The sequence below is a fragment of the Condylostylus longicornis genome, unplaced genomic scaffold (assembly GCF_029603195.1).
Source record: "Condylostylus longicornis isolate FDR11 unplaced genomic scaffold, ASM2960319v2 ptg000036l, whole genome shotgun sequence".
Lineage (NCBI taxonomy): Eukaryota > Metazoa > Arthropoda > Insecta > Diptera > Dolichopodidae > Condylostylus > Condylostylus longicornis.
Window position 1 is genome coordinate 740601 of NW_026578005.1, and position 20471 is coordinate 761071.

At 25.0% G+C, this 20471-nt stretch overlaps 1 protein-coding gene across 2 annotated transcripts; it reads right to left on the reverse strand.

The window, feature by feature from the left end:
- Positions 1–593: 593 nt before the first annotated feature.
- On the reverse strand, positions 594–20283 carry LOC129608805 (la-related protein 1). Of its 2 annotated transcripts, none has more exons than XM_055520537.1 (6): positions 18849–20283; positions 4819–4903; positions 4674–4744; positions 3866–4611; positions 1841–3774; positions 594–1756 (listed from the first exon to the last, which is right to left on the reverse strand). In XM_055520537.1, the coding sequence occupies exons 1-6, from the start codon at positions 19677–19679 to the stop codon at positions 951–953; spliced, it is 4473 nt and encodes a 1490-aa protein (XP_055376512.1). In that variant the 5' UTR covers positions 19680–20283; the 3' UTR covers positions 594–950. The 2 variants fall into 2 exon arrangements, with proteins under 2 accessions (XP_055376512.1, XP_055376513.1); XM_055520538.1 differs by lacking the exon at positions 18849–20283 and adding an exon at positions 16144–16635 and having other exon boundaries at positions 598–1756.
- Positions 20284–20471: the final 188 nt, after the last annotated feature.

The window sequence follows — 20471 nt, forward strand, 5'->3', positions numbered from 1 at the left end:
TGAATTTTTCACTTATTCTTCCACTTATCATTTTAAGAGATCTGTTCAAGTTCTTCTACTTCTTCTTTGATTACTCTTTATTTTGTTCTCCGAGTAATTTAATCCTTCAAAATAAAATTTATTAGTAAACGAAACTTATACCAAGTAATTAATGCAAAAAAGGTTATGAAATTTCTTAAAATTATAAAACACAATTTTTTTATTTTAAAATTGTTCCAATTTTAAGATTTTTTAATATTTTTTTAGTATCTCATGTATTTATAAATCCAATATTTAGGATTTTTCATTTTACTGTAACAGATTTATAATTGAATAATAATTCTATTAACTATCACACAATATAGTATGTAAATCAATTAATCGACAATTTTTGACTTATAAGAAGCAAAGACGTTTACACTTTTTGTTTCTTTAATTATTGAAGCACATAAAAATATAAAAGATATTTATTTTGACATATTGTTCATATGACTTCTTATCAAATATAATAATATGATAAAAATGATAAATATGACAAAATGGGAAGTAAGTCGAAATTAAGTTACTCAAATTATAAAGTGATCTAGTTGCTTATCTAGAAAATATGTTATACATACAGTATTCTATTTGAATTTACATACTTATGTTCTTTTATTGTTTCTAATTATCATGCTAAAAAATATAATTCTTTTTTAATATTGTATTCTTAAAAATATGAAAAATTACAATTCAATTAACAAAATTTCAAATTTTTATTTAATATTGGAACTCGCTTTAAAGTTAATAAAAATATAAAAAAATAATTTTTCTCGTAAAAATATTTTTTTTTCTCATAACATTTGATGTTAGTTTTTATGAATTAATCAATTTCATTTCATTTATATTTTTAATAAACCTTTTTATATTTTTTTCTACAAGTTTATCATTTGTTTCTTTTTACGTTTGGCACTGGTTTTACTTTTTTCGTTCAGTCATTTACTATCCTCTATTACATTTTCTTTATTCATCTCTGGTCTAGATTTCAGATTTTTAGCTTCTCCCATCGTCGTAGTTGTAATCGAATTTGGTGCTTTAACTGCTGTTGCATTTTTCGGTGTAGTATCACTGGATTCATTTTTTGTCCTATTTTTTTCCTTTTGTACTTCTTTGTTATCAGTAGATGCTGTTGCTATAAGTTTATTGCCAGTGTTTGCATTGTTTCTCGGTCTATTTTGATTTTGCTTATTCATTTTATGGAAACCGGATCCGCTACCTATACTCGAAGATATATTGCTATTGCTACCAGCATTACTACCTCCATTTCGTCGAAAATTACTTTTATTATTATTGACTATTTGAGGTTTAGATCCCATTGAACCACTTCGTACTCTTACTTCATATTTTGAACCAAAAGATCCGGTTCTTCGACGATTGCTAGATCCGTAGCCACTTGCAGCGTTATGTTGATGTGCATTTTGATGAATTTGATTACCAATATAATCACTCCGATTTGTAATTGTTGTATTAGGGCGTTTTCCACTACCTGAGCTTGAGCTTCTACCAGTAGCTTGGAAACTTTCACTTTCAGATAAGCTACGATGGCGTCGATTATTGGAAGATCGAGGTAAGTTTCCTACACCTTGTAACATTTCGTTTATTTCTGGTTCAACAACTCGAAAATCTTCAATAGTTTTAAATTTAGATAAATATTCTTGAAGTTTTCGGTCAACTTGTAATTTGGGAGCATTTTTGTAATATTTTAAAAATGCCCAAAATTTTTCGAGTCCATAAAGTTGGCCTAAAATCATAATAATCAATTTTAAATTAAAATATTGAAAAAATATGAGAATTGAGAATAATATATGATATAACTTCATTTTACCTTTTTCATAATCAGCCATTGTTTCCTCTTGAAAATCATCATACAAAAATGATCGAAACTTTTTCTCTAATCCATAAGAATAAAATCGGAATAAACATTCTAAACCATAACGAAAACCTTGACCTGCATCTTCTAACGCTAACTGCCGGAACTCATTGTACATATTTTTATTGAAATTCTCACGTAAAAAGAATGACCAGAAACGAAACAATGTATTCATTTCCTGTGACTGACCAAATCCTAAACGACGACGTTCTTTCAGACATCTATGATGATATTTATGATATGCTTGTTGTGTAAAATTGTTCTCTTTGAGCAAAGCGTGAGATGGATGCTGAAAAACTGGCAAACTTTGAGGAACAGACGATCCGTAACTCGAAGTTGTAGGACTAGTTCCAGCTGAACTACCCATACTCGAAGTACGTGGACGATGTTCAACAAAATCCAACACCCAACCAATATGACCTTCAAATGGTGGGTTTCCTGAATGACGAGTTTTACGTTTACGTGGGGTACGCGGATCAATATCGTTTGTATTAGGGGCCGCATAAAATCTGGCGCGTCTTTGAGCACTACTCTTTGCGGATTTATTCAAGGTTGAATTCATTGATTCATCCAAGTTCTGTTCATCATCAATATAAGTTGGTGGCGGTGGAGGAGGAACTTCTTGATTAGCTTTCTTACTAGGTTGTTTTGGAATGATCTTTTGGAAATCTTCCTGAGATATAACATTAACCGTTTTATATTCAGTAGGTCCAGTTGAAACTGTCCACAAATCTTCTTCATAATTAGTCAAACCATCGTTAATCACCTGTTCTAAATCCTGAGTAATTTTTGTTCGACTAGTAAAATCAGCAGTTCTGTCATAACCTTCATGCTTGGGTGCACGTTGAACTTGTGAAACAATTAGCAATTTATTAATATCACGATCAGAAAATTCATAATCGGAATCATCGTCCCCCGACCAATTATCTGTAAAATTATTAACACGACCAGTAGATGGAATATCAAGTTCTTCATCAAATTGAAAATCCAACTCCTCCTTTTCAACCGGCTGTTTATTAACTGTAAGTGGGAAAGAAGGTGGAGTTGAAGCTTTACCAACATTTTCTTTTGTTCCAGCGTTTCTAGTTCGACGTTTAACCTCCTTCCATAAATTAGGTACACCTTCCGGTAAAGGAGAGTCATCATCTTCATCATTTTTTGGGGTTGTCTCAAGTTTCTTGCTATTTGGAGCCGTTTCCTTTTCATTAGGTGAATTGAAAGTTCCATTTCCGGAAATGCCTTTTAAAAGTTTATTCAAAGGTGACGACGAAATTTCCTCAGATTGTACTTTGTTTGTGTGTTTATCTGACTTTTGCAATTTTTCTTCTCTTACTTGATCCTTATGTTCAGCCTTTTGAATTTGACTAGATGCCGGCGATAAAATATTCTCATTTTTTTCATTTTTTTGAGCCTCTAATTTCAACTGTTTCTCAAATGTTTTTGTTAATGAGCTAATTACGACTGGCGAAGTTTTTGGTTCAGAAACTTCCTCGGAACTTTCATTCGCTTCAGCAGCAGCTTCCTGAACAGCTACTAATAACTCGTCTTGATCTGTTGCAATATTTTTTGAATTTCTAGGCACAGGTGGTGGGGGAATACTCTGCAATGGAGTAGAAACTATTTGTATAGGAGGATTATTTTGAGCTACTTGTACGCCGTCATTTATTGGCCATATAGTTGGATTTGTTTTTGTGCGAACTTTATATCCATCGACTAATTCGATTTTGTCTGACTCTTTTATAGCCTTCAGAATTAATGCAACATCAGCAGTCAACGCTAAAACGCGATGAAAAGAAGCTATTAATGTGACTGGTATAAAACCTTCTGGATCCATTTTTCTTCGCAAAAAGAAATCTCCACTTAAGTTTTCTTCACTAAAGTAATATTCTCTAAAAATATAAAAAAATAATTTAATTTTTTTAAATTCGAAATTAATTAAAGTAACTAATGCAAATGTGTAATAGGTAAACAAATTCTTACATTTGTTTTTTAATAGCATCTTTTAATGATAATGCATCTAAGTCAATAAAAGCTTGAGGTATACCACTATAATAGTGTGTTCCCATTAATACAACCGGTCTTCCTTTACCTTCTGTGTAATAATTTATGTAACCGTTTGCTGCACGTGAATTTCTATTGCGATTTGGTCCAGAACGATAATTACCTGATGGTCCTCGACCACGATAATTTGAAGTTCTATAACGCCGAGTTTTTGATGTTCTTTCATATCCAGTACCACTATTACCCTCACCACGATTTCCAGTACTTTCATTTTCATGATGATAATCACTGCGCTCACGATCGCGAAAGTTAGGACGACGGTTTCTTGAGATTTTGTTGCGAGATGATTTTGAAACATCTATTGGCAGTGGTTTCCATTTATGTTTTGGAATTTTCTTATTCAAAGCACCATTATTTGATGTCGATGATGCGTTATTATTATTACCATTACTTGTATTTTGACTCTCAGAACTGTTTGGTACATTACTCGATGTAGATGCAACCGGACTTTTAGCTTTTGTTTGCTTTTGATCTCCAACTGTTAAAGCGGATGAATTCTCAGTAGATGGTGCTACATTTTCAGCATTTGATTTTGATTTCGTTGAATCTGTGCTGTTCGATAATTTTGTTTTGTGCGAATTTTTTCGTGTTCTAATATGATTTTCGTTATTTGTTCCCTTACCAGTTAAAACAGGCCAATCTCCTACATTTGAAAAATCACTTGCCTATAATATAATGGCGCGTTAAAAACAAAATTGACTGAATTAAAAGACAAACAAAAAAATACCTTTTGATTAATCTTTCTTTTATCCTTTGAAGCTTTAACAATTGTCGGTTCGTTTGAGTCATTTTTATTACCTATAAATAAAAAAAAAAAAAACAATAACTTTTTAATCATAATAATAATGGAAAGTGTTAAACTTAAATCTTACTAGTATTTTTCGATTGTTGTTTGGGTTGGAGAACTCTTTTATCAAGAGGAACGGAACCAGTTTTTGGGCTTGGCTGCTTTGATACCTGTAGAAATAAAAAAAAATAATTTCTTAATAATTTCATGTACATGATAAGCTAATCTTAATTTTAATTATATATATTGATTTTACTAAATAAATAATTTAAAACATTCTCAAAAATGGAAAGTACAGATAAGTTCAGCTCACTTAGAGAAGATGCATCATACTTCCATGTATGTATGTATTTACAAATACATGTATAAATAAAAAATATCAATATTTTCTTTCTTTTTTAAAATAAGATGAATGAACAAAATAAAAAGCAAAAAATCGCATACGTATATACTACATGTATGTAACCAGATTCTTTATAATTACATTTGGAATATAGCCAAATTCTCACACCCAGACATAATGAAAATTGCCAAAAAATTTTTAACTTAAATCAAATCGATTGAGGTCATTTTAAAAATGCAAGTAATGTTAATTTTTTATTATTTATCCATTTCAATATTATAATATTAAAAGTTTTATATAAGTATGTAAAATTCACCAATAACTTTTTAACTCAAATTTCTTCTGATATACATAATGTCGGTTTAACACAGTGGAAAGGAAGAACTTGATTTACACAAATAGTCTACTTGTATGCAAAAAATCATTTTGTCCACTAGTATAAATTTTATATCTTTAGTTAGAATTTTTTCATCTAATCGCTTGTGAATTTATTGCATTTGACAATTTAAATTTTACGTTATGTTTTTCGTATTTCGATTCAAAGTAATTGTAAATAAATTGAAAAAATATATATATGTATATATGTATATATATATTAAAATCAGTGGTCGAGGTTGCACGTTAATTGTATTATTAATTATTAAAATAAATCTGTTTTCAGCTATTCATATATTTCCAGCAGATTATTCCATCGTGCTTCAGTTCAGTAGTCTAAGGCCATTAAAACAATAAGCTCTTTTGACATATTGTCGCCCTTTGATATATTGTCGTCCTTGCACTAGGTTTGACTGATACAGTAGGTAAATCGGGGGCCTCTCTCTTCCCATCACGATTTTATCACCGTATTATTCTTCATCAAGATTTTTTCAAATTTTTTTATTGATCTATTATACATTGCTTAAAAGTTACAACTAAATAAATTTCCTAATAAAATTTAAAGAATTAATGCGATATATATGTATATATTTGTGTTTAATATATGATAGGTTTCGAATTTCTTTTAAAAGTTTTTTTTAAAAATAAATTTGTGCACCTGAAAATTGGCAAGGAAATTTATAATATATGTAGATATATTTGGAAAATATTTTATAAAAAATTTTTGTCACATTCTGTTGAAAGTATGAAATTCTCTTGGCAAAAATTAACTTATAAAATGTTCCGTAACGCGTTTTTCTCTATAAGAAGTAGTAGAATGATTGTAAAATTATTAAGAAATACCGGGATGGAATCACATCCCCCCTCATTTCGATCAGTGGTTAAAATAAAGAAAGTAGTATGAATCAAATAAACATATAAATTTTATTAAACTAAAACAATCCTATTTTGTAACTTTTCACAAAAATTAATCACGAATAAAAAGTCTTTAACTTTTAATAGTTTAACATACTTAAGTATAACTAATTCAGAAAATCTTATTTTTACAAGAAGGGTAAATTGATTTCATATTGCTACATATGTATATACATGAGTACATATGTTTAGCAAAGCAATTCCAATATAAACTTAAATTAATTTCAATCAACAACAAGAGGATCGTAAGCTTGGTAAGATTTAAACTTTTTCGTACAAGTTAAAAAAATTTTTGTTACGTGGAATCAAAAATGATCAGCTTTATTAAAAGACTGACTTGTTTCTATATGACTTGTTTATCGACAACAAAAACATAAAACAAAAAACAAAAATTAAATAAAAGCTATTAATTATTAGAGCACATGGTAAGTAGTGAAATCAATATTCTTAATGTATAAAAAAATAAAAAATAATAAAATGATAAAGAAAACCAAAATAAAAAACAGGTTCTAAACGCAATATTTTCATACAGAGTAGCGGTTTGTTAAATTTCAAACTACAAACATAAATTTAAATACAAACATGTAAAAACTACATTCATATAAATTTAATTTAATTTAGTTTACTTAAATATTTAATTGTGAAACCTGTTCTTAATGTTAGTTAAACAGTTGCTCAAAATTGTTACTTAAAGTATGTATGTACATACGTTTTAGTTAAAACAAAAGTATCGAATTGTGTGGTATCAAAAAATCAGTTCAAATCAAAATTATTTCACATATGTTTACGCAAGAGCACATGGAACAAGGTCATAAGTTAAAAACGATTATAAAGTAATAAATACATACATAGTTGCTGCTCAAATACAATTCAATTTTTGCTTCTTTTTGTAGCACATTTAATTCAATTAATTAAATATCTCGCAAAAAAAAAGTATTTTAATTAAATAACTGTTATAATTATGTCTTTAGTTTCTGTTAGGTCTACAATTTCAATTCAAAATTTAAAAAAAAAAGTTTAAAATCGATAATAATACAAACTAAACACATAAGAATTTAAGTTCATACAGGATGTCTCATATCTAAATGCACAGCTATTGACCATTGTATAGAATCTCATGAATAGGTAATAATTTTGTTTGTATGAAGACAAAGTTACAGAACTTAAATAATTTCTACTTTATTCTTTTATTTTTTGATATTTTTGGTAAAACTAAAACCAGTTAAACGCTCCTGTGTTAGATAGCCGCATGATTAATTACGATTTGTATAAGACTTGTACAAATACATACATATGTTCTAAATATTTTTGATTTTCAATTGAATGCAAATTTTCTGGAAATTTTCTGGTTCATGTGATTAGGTAAGTAATAAAATTATCATTAAATTAGAACTAGAGCTTATTTTGTAAACGTAATTATTATTTTAGAAACCTAAAATAATAGTAATAAAATTGGAAACAATAGTCCTGCAATTTATAAACAAATCCACTTAAAAATTTATTTATTAAAATTTTGCGTTACAAATATTGAAACAATACGTGTTAAGAAAAGCTTTCTTATTTATATTTCGTTACTGTTTGCTATTAACCATAAAAAATTATAATATATTTATATTTCAATAAAAAATTCTAATTTATTCCTATTATACCCAGAAATTATAATTTATGAATATGCAATATGTTTTTACATCATATAATTACATTTGGTTTTTAAGTTAGTTCTTAGAATCTACTTATTATCTGCATAAAATTAGTAAATTTGCACGTCAACAAATTTTAGTAAATATGCGGTTATCGTTTTTTAATTTAAAATGATAACAATTGATAATTAAATTTTTTATATAAAAATTTTAATCAAAGCAAAATTATTAGATTTATAAAGGTTTCATTGAATAATTTAATGTTGAAAGAGTTAGGCCCCAAAAAAATCGAAATTGAAAAAAAATATAATAATCGAATAAACAAAAAACTCTGTAAAGTTTCCAATATAAATAGGTACTAAAGAAATATAGACATAAAGAAAAAAAATCCAATTTTTAGCGAAATGTCGGCATTTTGACTTTCAGTTAAAAAATTTTGAGGAATCTTTAAATCTAAACTGTTCGTCAGAATGCGGTTGAAGTAAATGAATTATCAAATAACCAATAGGGGTTTTGATATTTTTGATACAATATCTATGACAACAATGAATTCACAGATTTTACTGGAACACGTTTACTGGAATTTGACATTTTTTATCAAATCTAGGATAATATTTTTAAACTTTATATTTTAGTTTGGTTCGACAATTTTTAAAGAAGTTGGAATAGAAATTCCAGAAAAAATGAGTTAGGAAAAAATATTTAAATGCTTCAAGACTGCAATATTCAACAAGACTCAAAAACTCGATATTGGGCGCAATTTAAAATATACTGCACAATACAAATTATAATTTGCTAGTTAATTGTAGTTGCGGCTGATTTTATTTTTTCATGCTTAACTTTACCTTTAGAAAAATACGCTTCTTATTTGAGATAAAGAAAAAACAATCTGCACAAATTGTTATATAGGTATTACACTACATAAAAATTTACACAGAGACTTTTGTATTGTTACAGTTTTTCGAAAACTTTCTATTGTATTTGATTTATCTAACCTAAAAATGAAAGAGCTTAACTGTAGATAAAAATAAAAAAGAATAAAAAGTTACTACATTTCAATAATTTTCTTTCGTCACGTTTCGTCTGATCTAAACCACTACATAAGTGCTCTTTTTTCAGTTAATTGAAAACTAAACACAACATCTTACACCTGCATAGCAAAAGAAAAACACTTGATCAATCATAAAACAAGCGGATTGAATTCTTCTTTCAATTTTTAAGAACACAAGTTTAATATGATGTAGGTATGTATATGCATAACACACTGTTTGCTATCATATAGAGGTCAATTGAAAATCTTGCAAATTGAAGCAGTATTATAACCGATAGTGTTTTCTTATAACCCGCAAGCAAATATCGCATTAACAGCAGAAAAACAGAATTTCAAGGATTCATGTTATACGCAGTTATACGCATACGTGTATGCATAGAACTGAATTTCTACTATTTCTTCGTCGTATTAATCTGCTTTGAATGAAGCTCATTTTTTGAATTAAAATAGTTTCAAAAATTTCTACCAAAAAGTTAAATCAATTGAGAAGCGAATAGAGAAAACATTTACGCGCAATGAAAGTTTCAGAAATAAAAAATCTTTAAAAATTTTTAGATCTATCAAAATTATTTGTTAAATTTTTCTAAATTTATGTTAATGGGAAATTTCTATTAATAAAGTATCAATAGAAATTTAGTTATAATTTCATTATTTAGAACTACTTAATTTTAAAAATTATTTAGAATTAATTTTGAAGAAAATATAATAAATAACCAGCATCTGCAGTCCATTCGGAAAGTTTAAACAATGTAAAACAATAGATTACAAATTTGAATAAGAACCAAGTAAAAATGTTATCAAAAAATTTTAACAAAAAAAAAATTTAAAAAGTTAAAAATAAAAAATGTAAAGCAATAAAAACATTTTCCACGCTGCTTACTAATTTCTAATTATTAAATTTAGCTATTATTTTAGTAATAATAAAAAAAAAAACAATATTTACAATTTTCATTTTCCTACAAATTCATACTTTACATATGAATGGTAAATTATGCAACACACATGTACGTGTGCTCTTATAAAGAAAAAGAAGTTCATAAAATTGAACAAGGAACATTTATTTCAAAAATGAAAATGAATATAATAAATAATTTTCCTTTAAATGCGACTTTGCCGTTAATTTTAAAGCCTGTAATTTTTTATAAACAAAACTTAAGAAATTTTAAAAATTTACCCATTTTCATACTTCTTTTGAATTTCTAGGAATCTGACAAACTTTTCAATTATTTAAAATTAATTTTTTATATCTTAATTAACGAAATTTCAAAACTAAAAACTTGCAATTTCCAAAAATATTTCTGTGGATTTTTTATGATTTTCTAAATTCAATCTTTATTCTAAAACTAAGTGGAACTAAATGGAACTAAATGTATATGTATATACAGGTACATACTTTTAAAAAATACCATAATAATATTAAAATTTTCTCAAAATGTCTTATCATTTCATTTCTTGTCAGATTCCATTAATTTTAAAATTATGAATCTCAAATATCTTTTTTTTTTTAATATTTTTAAATCCAATTAAAATTAACCTTAATTTTTTTTTTTAAATAAATAAATAAATTAAAAATAAGGCATGAGGTAGATATGTATATGTACCACAATGTGGATATACAATCATGTATGAAGATATAAATACAAGTCATTTGTTAGTGGATAAAACCGAAAATATGTTTCTGAATAAACGAACATAATAAACCCAAAAATTAATAAAATAAGATAATTAAATTCAAAATCAATATTTCTGATATGGATTCTATTCAAAATGCACAAATTTGTAGTTTAATATGGGTAAATTTTTTTGTTTTATTAATTTTTTCATTCAAATTTTTCAATAAAATTATTTATTTTTAGTTTTATAGCAAATACTTATTTTAAATTAATTAGTGCTTAAGTTGGTGTACACCAAATTAGAATAAATGAATAAAGCAAAAAATATTTCTTAAATTCAAATATTTCAAGATTTTATTGTTTATCTGCAGAAATATGGGACTGTTAACTTAAAATTTTATACATAAATTATATATGTATGTGTATATGAGTGTAGAGAACTATGTATATATATGTATGTATTTCAATCAATTTTGATACCATAAATGTCTAATATAAAACTCAATCAAAAATTTCAAATATTTATGTAGTTATGTACCAAAAAATACTCAATAATATTAAAAAGAAAATTCTAAAATTTCAGAAGAGACAAAACTATTAAATGAGCCACATAAATAATGTGTATGGATGTATGTATGTATGTAGTTATAAAACCAATATTAATCTTAAATGATAAAATGCTTGCCTTTCAATTTCCGTTCAGTAAACGTCAGTAAATTTATTCGAAAATATTATGTATAAAATATCACAAAAAAAAAGTCCACGTTTCAAAATTTAAAACTACATACTTGGAAATTTAAGAGTACCTATTTACATACCTACAGCATACCTTATATATACACATATTTGATATAAAAAATTTTCTAATGATAAGCAAAAGAATACATAACTACTATACCTACATACAAACAAACATACATTTATTAAAGATTCTTAAATATCAAAAGAAATTCTTTTATAAAAAAACACATACTAGTTCAAAAATTAAGTTCTAATCTACAATCTAACAAAAAATTATAGCGTTGACTTTTTAAAATTTAGAAAAAATTTGACAGAATTTCAACACGTTGACTAACTACATTCTGATTTTTTTTTTTGTTATTTTTTTTTTCCATACTTAGAAGTTATGTACATATGCATACGTTTGTAGGTACGTAGGTACTCAAGTGTATTGTTGAACGTAATTAGATCATAATCGGCAGTAACACACGCTTGTTGCTTGACGTTCATATGATACATTTCATATGATTTATTTTTGTTTTTAGTTTTTCAATATATGGATATACAAATACATAAGTATCTATTTAAATAGAAAAATTCTAATACAAATTAAAAATTATTAACAACAAAAAAAAATTATAAAAAAATAATTTCAACAATATTTCATACTTCATAAAAAAAAACACCAATACACATTTAAAAATACATTTGTTCGTTCACACAGAACACTTCTTTTTTTTTTAGTCAACAAATAAGCAAGTATTAGAAATCGCGAAAAATAAAATGTGTGTACATATTTGCTTTGCTTTACTTTTTTTTTCCTATTTTTTTTTAAATAGAATTTTAACTAATGAAATAAGCTATAAACAAATTTTAATTTACGCTTAGAAGGCAAAAAACAGAAAATAAAAACGAAAACAACTGAAAACTATAGAAAATACACACTGAGAAAAAAAAAACATAGAAATCATCAAAATTTCAAAAAAAAAAAAAAATTTATTACGTTATGACCTTGACATTTATTTTTAGGTTAGACTCTAGCAATTTTTACTCATATAGCAGTTCGATAATAATAATTATTAAAACTCTCTCATGATCTTTTCTACTTTCTCTCTTTTTATTATAATAGCCTACAATAAAGAATATTATTTTGATAGAATAGCTTTTTATTATTTTTTTTTATTTCTTTTTCTAAAATAAACAAAAATAAAAATATAAATATTTTCTTAATAAATAAACAAAAATTAAAATGTATATACATATACATATGTAACTATATAAATAGAGAATATATTTACAGGTGTACACTCTTATTTTTATTATAAATGTTAATATTTTATTTAAAAACAAGTTTTATTATACTACATGGGTACTTAATGTTGTTGAAATTTAAATTTCATATATTATAATATTATGTATAAATGTACATATATACATATATATACAAATTAAATTTCTGTTTCTCTATTTTTTTTTTTAAATTGTTTACACTGTAGGCGAAACATATGCGAAATTCGGCCACAGGTTCAGAAATAAAATATTTTGCATTTTTTTTTAATTTAGCATATTTTTAGAAATATTAAAAAAAAACACATGTCAATTGTCGTAAATACTCATGGAGTGGTTAATAATTAAAACATTTATAATGAACTTAATATTTAAAGAATTATTTAGATCAAGTTAAGCAACAAAATACGTACTTATACAATTGCATAATTTTATTAATAAAAAAATGTTTTTTTTTTTTTTTAAATATTTGCATAATTAATTGTTCTTAATAAAAATGTTCCGAATTTATAAAATAATTAACTTATATAGAAAATTATGACCGAACTTTTAATTTTCGTTGTTTTCGGTTTAATTCGGTCAAAATTACATTATATTATATATATTAAAATTCGATATAAATTGCATATTAATTATAACATCTTTGGTTAAACGTGTTATTTTAAGTAAAAATGTGGTTTCGAAACTTTCGCATTTCGTCAAAGTTAAAGCTATCACACCAAACGTTTTTACTTTAGTTTTTTATTTTTAAATTTTTATAATTGTACATAGATACTTAGTTTTATAAGTATACTACTCGTATATATAGGTTATTAAAGTTTTGACTCTTACTGTAACAAAAATTTTGCAAATGTTTTTGTCAAATTTTGATTTGATTACGCCTAGGGGTTCCAATAATTAGTTGAGAAAAGTTAGTTGAGTTGAATTAAAATATTAGAGAAAAAAAAATTACACATAAGAAATTTATAGAAATGACTGCAACAATTTAATTAATGAGATCGATGGGTGCCATCCCATGCTACACCGCACGTGTTTATAATATAATAAGTAGTAGTAAGTAGGGTATAACAAATTGAATTCTTGTATACAAACAAGTATAATAATAAAATTCGTGAACACAATAAGATCAATAAATTTTTCTGATCTTGAATAAAATCTTAGAGACAATAGAGATTTCGAATCGATCTTTAAAACCATTATGAACAATTTTATTAAAAAAAAACTTTTTATACTATTTAAGTATTTAGTTTTCTCGTAAATATTTATTCTTTTTATTTTCTTCTTAAACGAATAATCACTCAAATGGAATAAAATATCTAGTTTAAAAAATTTTTTATATTTTGAAATTTTTAAATTATAATATTAACCTGTTTACCCTTTATTAAATTTGATGTTACATAACGTGCCCACTGATACAATTACATTATACTTATGTATATATGAATACTTATATCGACTTATACATATATACATCTACGTATTAATATAAAAATAATAAAATTAAGTATATCTTGAATCTTCAAAACGAAATTAACATTATAAATCTCCCCATAAATTATACAAAGATTGAAATCCGGCTCAGTTAATTGGAGAAAATAAAAAAAATTAAAACAAAAATTATAATAATATTATCAGAATTTTTAATTTTTTAGCAAAAAAAAAAATTTTTTTTTGTAAATTCACCCATCACTCAGAACTAACAAAAACTTGTTAGCGTGTTTAACTTGTTTTTTTTTTGCTGTTTTCTTTGTTATTTTATTGCAAAAATGAATGATAAAATTGTATAAAATATAATTTAAAAATTAATAAAACAAAATTTTTTGCTACTTTCATAATATGTTACCTTAGTTATAAAATATATTTCTGTGGTTACAAGGGGAAAGCCGTTCAAATTGTATTTCACAGCTTTATTTGAAATTTAAATTCTTTGTAGCTTTAACTTTTATCTTTTAGGATTTTATCAAATTAACAAGGAGGAATATTTTTAGAATTTCGAAAACATGCAATACAATCGAATATTTTTTAAGAAAAATATTATTGTAAAGATATAAATTATTTGTGTATAATATTTACCCCGTAATTTTCATAGCACGAAAATAAATAAAGTACTTATTTACTGAATAATAATTAATCATTTTTCATTTTAAATATCTTTCACAATAAACTTATTACATAATTATTGAGCAATATTTCAAGTTAATTTGCATACTTATTCATTTTAACCTTTATACTTAATCGATTTTTTTTTTTATTAAAACTTGATCGATACCAAATTTATAAGCACGTGTACTTATGAAAGGTATTTTAAATGTATAACAATTAAATAGGTATTTGTACTTAAGTATAAGTAATTAATATATTTATAATTCTAAAAAGCGAAAATTATAAATAAAATATAAATAAATGTAAAACGTTATTGTTTTTTTTTTTTAAATAATGTAATGAAATTTTCTAAACACTTATATTTAAGTATGGACACTTATAATTAATAAATTTTGTATTTAAGTAAGTACATATTTAATAAGTCTCTTTTCTCTACTTCAAAATATTTATATATACACAGTGCATATTTATATATAAATATACTTATATATTGACTTATATATATACTTATACATATGTTATTTACCGCCTTCAAATTTTTTGATATTACAAAATAATAAAATCATAAAAATCAAATTGAATATTTTTGTTTACTTAGTAAGTAATAACAATTAAGTAACTAATGTTTTACTTAGTAAAAACACATACTTGGGTTTAATATAAAATACCGGATATTTGAGGTCAATAAACGTTTCGTATATAACATGTAAAAATAATGCGTTTGCTTACGACATAAAAATTATTGAATAAAATGTAAAATTACAAATTGCAACATTGAGCAAATACACCTTAAATTCAACATTCTTGAAAGTATGTAGGTATCCACATACTTATTTATTTTATAAATATAATAAAATTTTGGTTTCTTTCTTTAAATATGTCTATCTAATATAATTATTAAGTTTAATTCGAGGGCTGCAAATTATTTGAAATTGAGTTATCAAAATTAATTCCAAAAAAAAATAATTAGATTTTGAGTACACCAGCAGTGGTATACTTATTTTAAGATAAATAAAACCTAAGAAGAATTTGTTAACATAATATAAACAGCAATAAAAGAAATTCTAGCTATTTTATGCAACTACACTACCTAGAAGCTCTTATAATATTTATTTTTTAATTAAAAACTTAATCCAATCATTCGTAATTCAAGTTTATTTTAACACTGTTAACTGAGATATTCATTGTGAGGTATTGAATCGAAGACTAAAACATCATAATTTTATACACAAAATATTAGAAATTAGTTGAATCTTGTTGACAAGACAGGAAAATATTGTTCCAGAAAAAGTTCTTATATATTTACTGTGAAAATACCAAAATATAAAAAGGTAGGTTCCTACTTTGCTTTCTATACACATACCATTGTTGTTGTTTACTTTACTCCGATTAAATTAACTTTGGCTTCAGCTAAAGTCACCAAAACTGTACTTTTATTATTGATTTTCTTATTTTAATTGTCTTATAATTTTTATTTATATAATTCTTTTGTATATAGGTATAAGTAAGTATGTATAAAATTATAATTTCTTTTTAAACACACTATTAGTTAGTTTTTATTAAAAAAATAAAATACTAAGAACAAATTATTTTCTAACACATTTTCAGTTTCAGTTTTTTTTGCTTTTTCTTGTTATTTAATTACTTCATCAGCATTTATTTTACATATCCGTTTTTTTTTATTTATTTATTTAAATCGACGGCGCAGAAGAACAGTCAGACTGCCACAGTGTCACAATAATAAAACAGCAAAACATATGTTGGCAATTTAAGTATATTTTATACTTTGATATTTTTTTTTTATTTTTCGGAAATAAAAGCGAAAAAATAATAAGAAGAAATAAACTTAAGTCTTTTTCTGTCTAAATACGAGAGATAAATGCTATAAAGATATTTTTCATTTCATTGATATTTGCTTACAAAAAAATATTTTATTATAATAAAATAGTTGAATAAAATATACAGGTAGGTATACTTGTATCTATAATTTATGTTTATACGGACATATACATAATATATAAATAAATAAGTATTGGAATGGCAAAATAATAAAAGGAAAGAATAAAAACAGAAAAATATTCAAGAAAAAGCTTTTCAGACACAAGAGAATGAAAAATAAATCTTTAGAAAATATTACAACTTTTCAAGGGGTTCGAATAAAAGATGGAATAAATTTATAGACATTCTTATTCGCATACTTACTTAATTAAAAATAGATATTTATTTACAAAATTTTATATAAATTTTTTTATCTAATTCTATTCATATTGTAAATAAAAAAATTCTGTCAAAAAGTATATCTGTCATATTAGCTGAATAGAGGGCTTTATGAAAAACAGCAATTAGGTAATATTGCCTAACATCCCTGCAAGTATTTTTAAAGAAAATGTTAAAAGTTTTAGATAAGTAGTGCGTTTAATTAGTTACAGAAGAAATTTTATTACAAATTCTTTGTTTACTTTAAGTGGTTGCTTTTTCACATTCAATATTATTTTGACTTGTTTGAATGTAAAAGGTTGAACATAATTTGAAAAAAATAATAATTTTGGAAATATACAGAAAATATAAAAATTAATGGAAGATATTCAACATAAGTATGGAACTTAAATTTGATCATAAATTTTTATTTTGATAGTGAGTTGAGATAATAGTTTTTTTAATCACCTTATTTGATTATCGAGAAATATTGAAAATTTTATATTGATCGCAAAAAGTTCACGTAAAAATTTATAAGTGCACAGTCATGCACATTTGATGAAAACCATATTAAAACCAATTGATTAAAGCGAACAGACTTTTAGTACTTGCAACCAAAGCTCTAAAATTTAAACACCATTTCGGTTCACTTCAATTAAGTAAATTGTGATTTTTTTTTATTACCTATCGTTTTACTACTAAATTTATGAGCAGAAACACAAAAAAATAATAATTATTATATCAGATGAATGTAAGTATAATTAAGCATTACATTTCGCTCACCCGCACGTTAACAAAAAATTAGACTATAAAAACAAAAAAATGGAAAATAAAGCTAGTATGTACCTATGTATTCTAAAATATTAAAAAAATTTCTATAAAAATAATTAATTTATCAATGTTAAAAAGCAAAAAAAACATCAGTTTAAAACCAAAAAAAAATTTACCTTCCTTGCTATTTTTCTACTGATTTCCTACACAATAATTATAAAGTAAAACTAATATTATTTCAGATTAATGGCACAAGATCTGTCATTATGAGTATTGAAAATTGTCTGATCTCAGATTCAGAAAGATGAAAATTCTCTCAAGAAAAGATCATGAATTTCGCAGATAATAAGAACAATAAAAACGCAAAAAAAAAATACAAACTCATACTTAAACAGATACGTAAACAACGTAAACAATTGCATAATATTTTTCAATTTTTCTTTTTAATGTTTAAGTAAAATTCTAATGAAAAAAAATTCGCTAATTATTTGCAAATTTTGTACAAAAAATTTTCAATTAGAAATTTTTACATTGAAATAGGAAGATACCCACCAGTATAATAAATATTAAATGTGTAAAAGTACCCACTTAAAGTAAATAAAGCATTTTTAATAAAATTTCTTCTGACTAATAACAAAATTCTTCCAGTAAGTAAAAATACTAGTAATATGTGAGAGATAAATGATAGAACAAAAATATTTGCAATAAAATTATAGAAAAAATACTTTAGTACGATGAAATATATTGACGTAATCTTACAGTCTAGGAAAAATAGCTGAAAATGTAGAATAAGATTAAGATCAAATAATTTTATTCGAAAACAGTAGTCATGTATAAGCTACCTGACCTATCTTATCTACTACATTTATATGTATTCCAAAAATTATAAAAATTATTTAAGTATACATACTTAGTAAATCAAAATTGTTAATTAAACCAATCTGTATAGGTAAGTAAGTTATATCTAATCATATTCGTTTTTGAAAATTATCAACTGTTTTTATTCTAAATTTAGTAGGAGCTTAAATAACTAGCTACCTATTTACCGAGCTAATTTTTGATTTTTTTGTATTTTAATTTAAAAAAAAAAATACTACTTACCTTCCACGCATTCACTTTTGGTGGTGGAGCAGCAATAAATTTTTTTGCTTGCTCTTCCGATTTTCCTTCACCTCCGCTTCCACTTGATCCACCTCCATTTGCTTCAGTTGTTTGATTATTATCTTTAATATCCTTATTATTATCGTTATTAATGGCATTATTATTGATCGAGTCTTTATTTTGTTTATTCAATTTTGATCGTTTATCTCGCTGTCTTCTTGAAGGACCTTTTCTTCCTACACTATTACCACGTTCGTCAGATGATGATGGATTACCATTTTGTGTAGTTGCTCCACTATTAGCAACTCGTTGAAGACCTCCACTACTCTTTTTATTATGAGAACCAACACCACCAGTTGCCCATGGGCGTTCGGGTCCATTACGTTCTTTACGACGCATTTTACGATCTCTACGATTATGTGAAACCACAGGAACAAAATCATTATTATCATCAATTTCAGAATCTTTAAAAGAACGTTTTTCGCTACTTATACTAGCTGCTCCAATACTACCGGCCAACGTTTTATTGCATTCTTCACGCCATGATTTTATTGGTTTTGGTTTTGATACATTCTTTGTTTCAATTATATCGATTTTGTCTTTGTTACCAATATTTTCTTTATTATCAATATCAATAACTGATGCAGACTCCTTTTTATCAGATATTGCATTCAATTGAATTGTAGATTCAGTAGTCTTTTCAATATTTGATGCAACAGTAGCATAAGAATTATTTGTCGGCGTTTCTGTTACGGTAGTTGCTGAAACTTTTTCCTTATTTTCAGCATCTGCCGTTGTTTTGGATGTTTCATTAGTCATGGTACTTGACATTACTATTTTGATTTAACTTTTCTGGTGTCCAATTAAAACGCAGATAAAGTATGACAAATCAAAACAAATGCAATTCCTGACGAAATTCAAAATTTTTTGAATTTGTTATTAAATCCAAAATTGTAAAGCCGTACGACTAGATAATTTATATATTTATTATATTAATGACAATTACTCGTCGAAAACGTTTCAATTACATTATATTTGCGTACATTACTTCATTTAGGTTTTCATTTTAATTATTAACAATAAATGATTAGTAAAAAATATTTTATGATACAACTAAATATTTCAAACAAAAAATTTTTAAAATCGAAAACACAAAATTTCAAATATTTTAAAGAATTCTATACCCAAAATAGTTTTTTTTTTATATATATATTTTTAATCAAAGAACGTAAATAAAAATGTCAACACACTACCACCACTTCAAACGTTTTCTTGATTTTTTTTTTCTTGTTGGCTTTTTAATCCTCGCACATACAATCAAAGATCATATCAAAATAAAGTAGTATTTTCTTCCCTAAACAGAATTTTTGAAAGGTTACAAAAAAGTATGTATGTACGTATTAACTCCTCCAACTGGATAAATCAAAAATCAATATCAAATAAACTTATAAATGTTATAATTTAAATATTAGTGATTAATTTTTAAATTTTCCGAAATTATGTAAAATCCACTTTTTTTTTAAAATGCGTAAAATCAAATGTGTCAAAATCACACACAACACTACAGAAAAATCTATTATGGAGAGCTCTTGTAGAACAATTTTTTTTTTATAAAATTTTTCC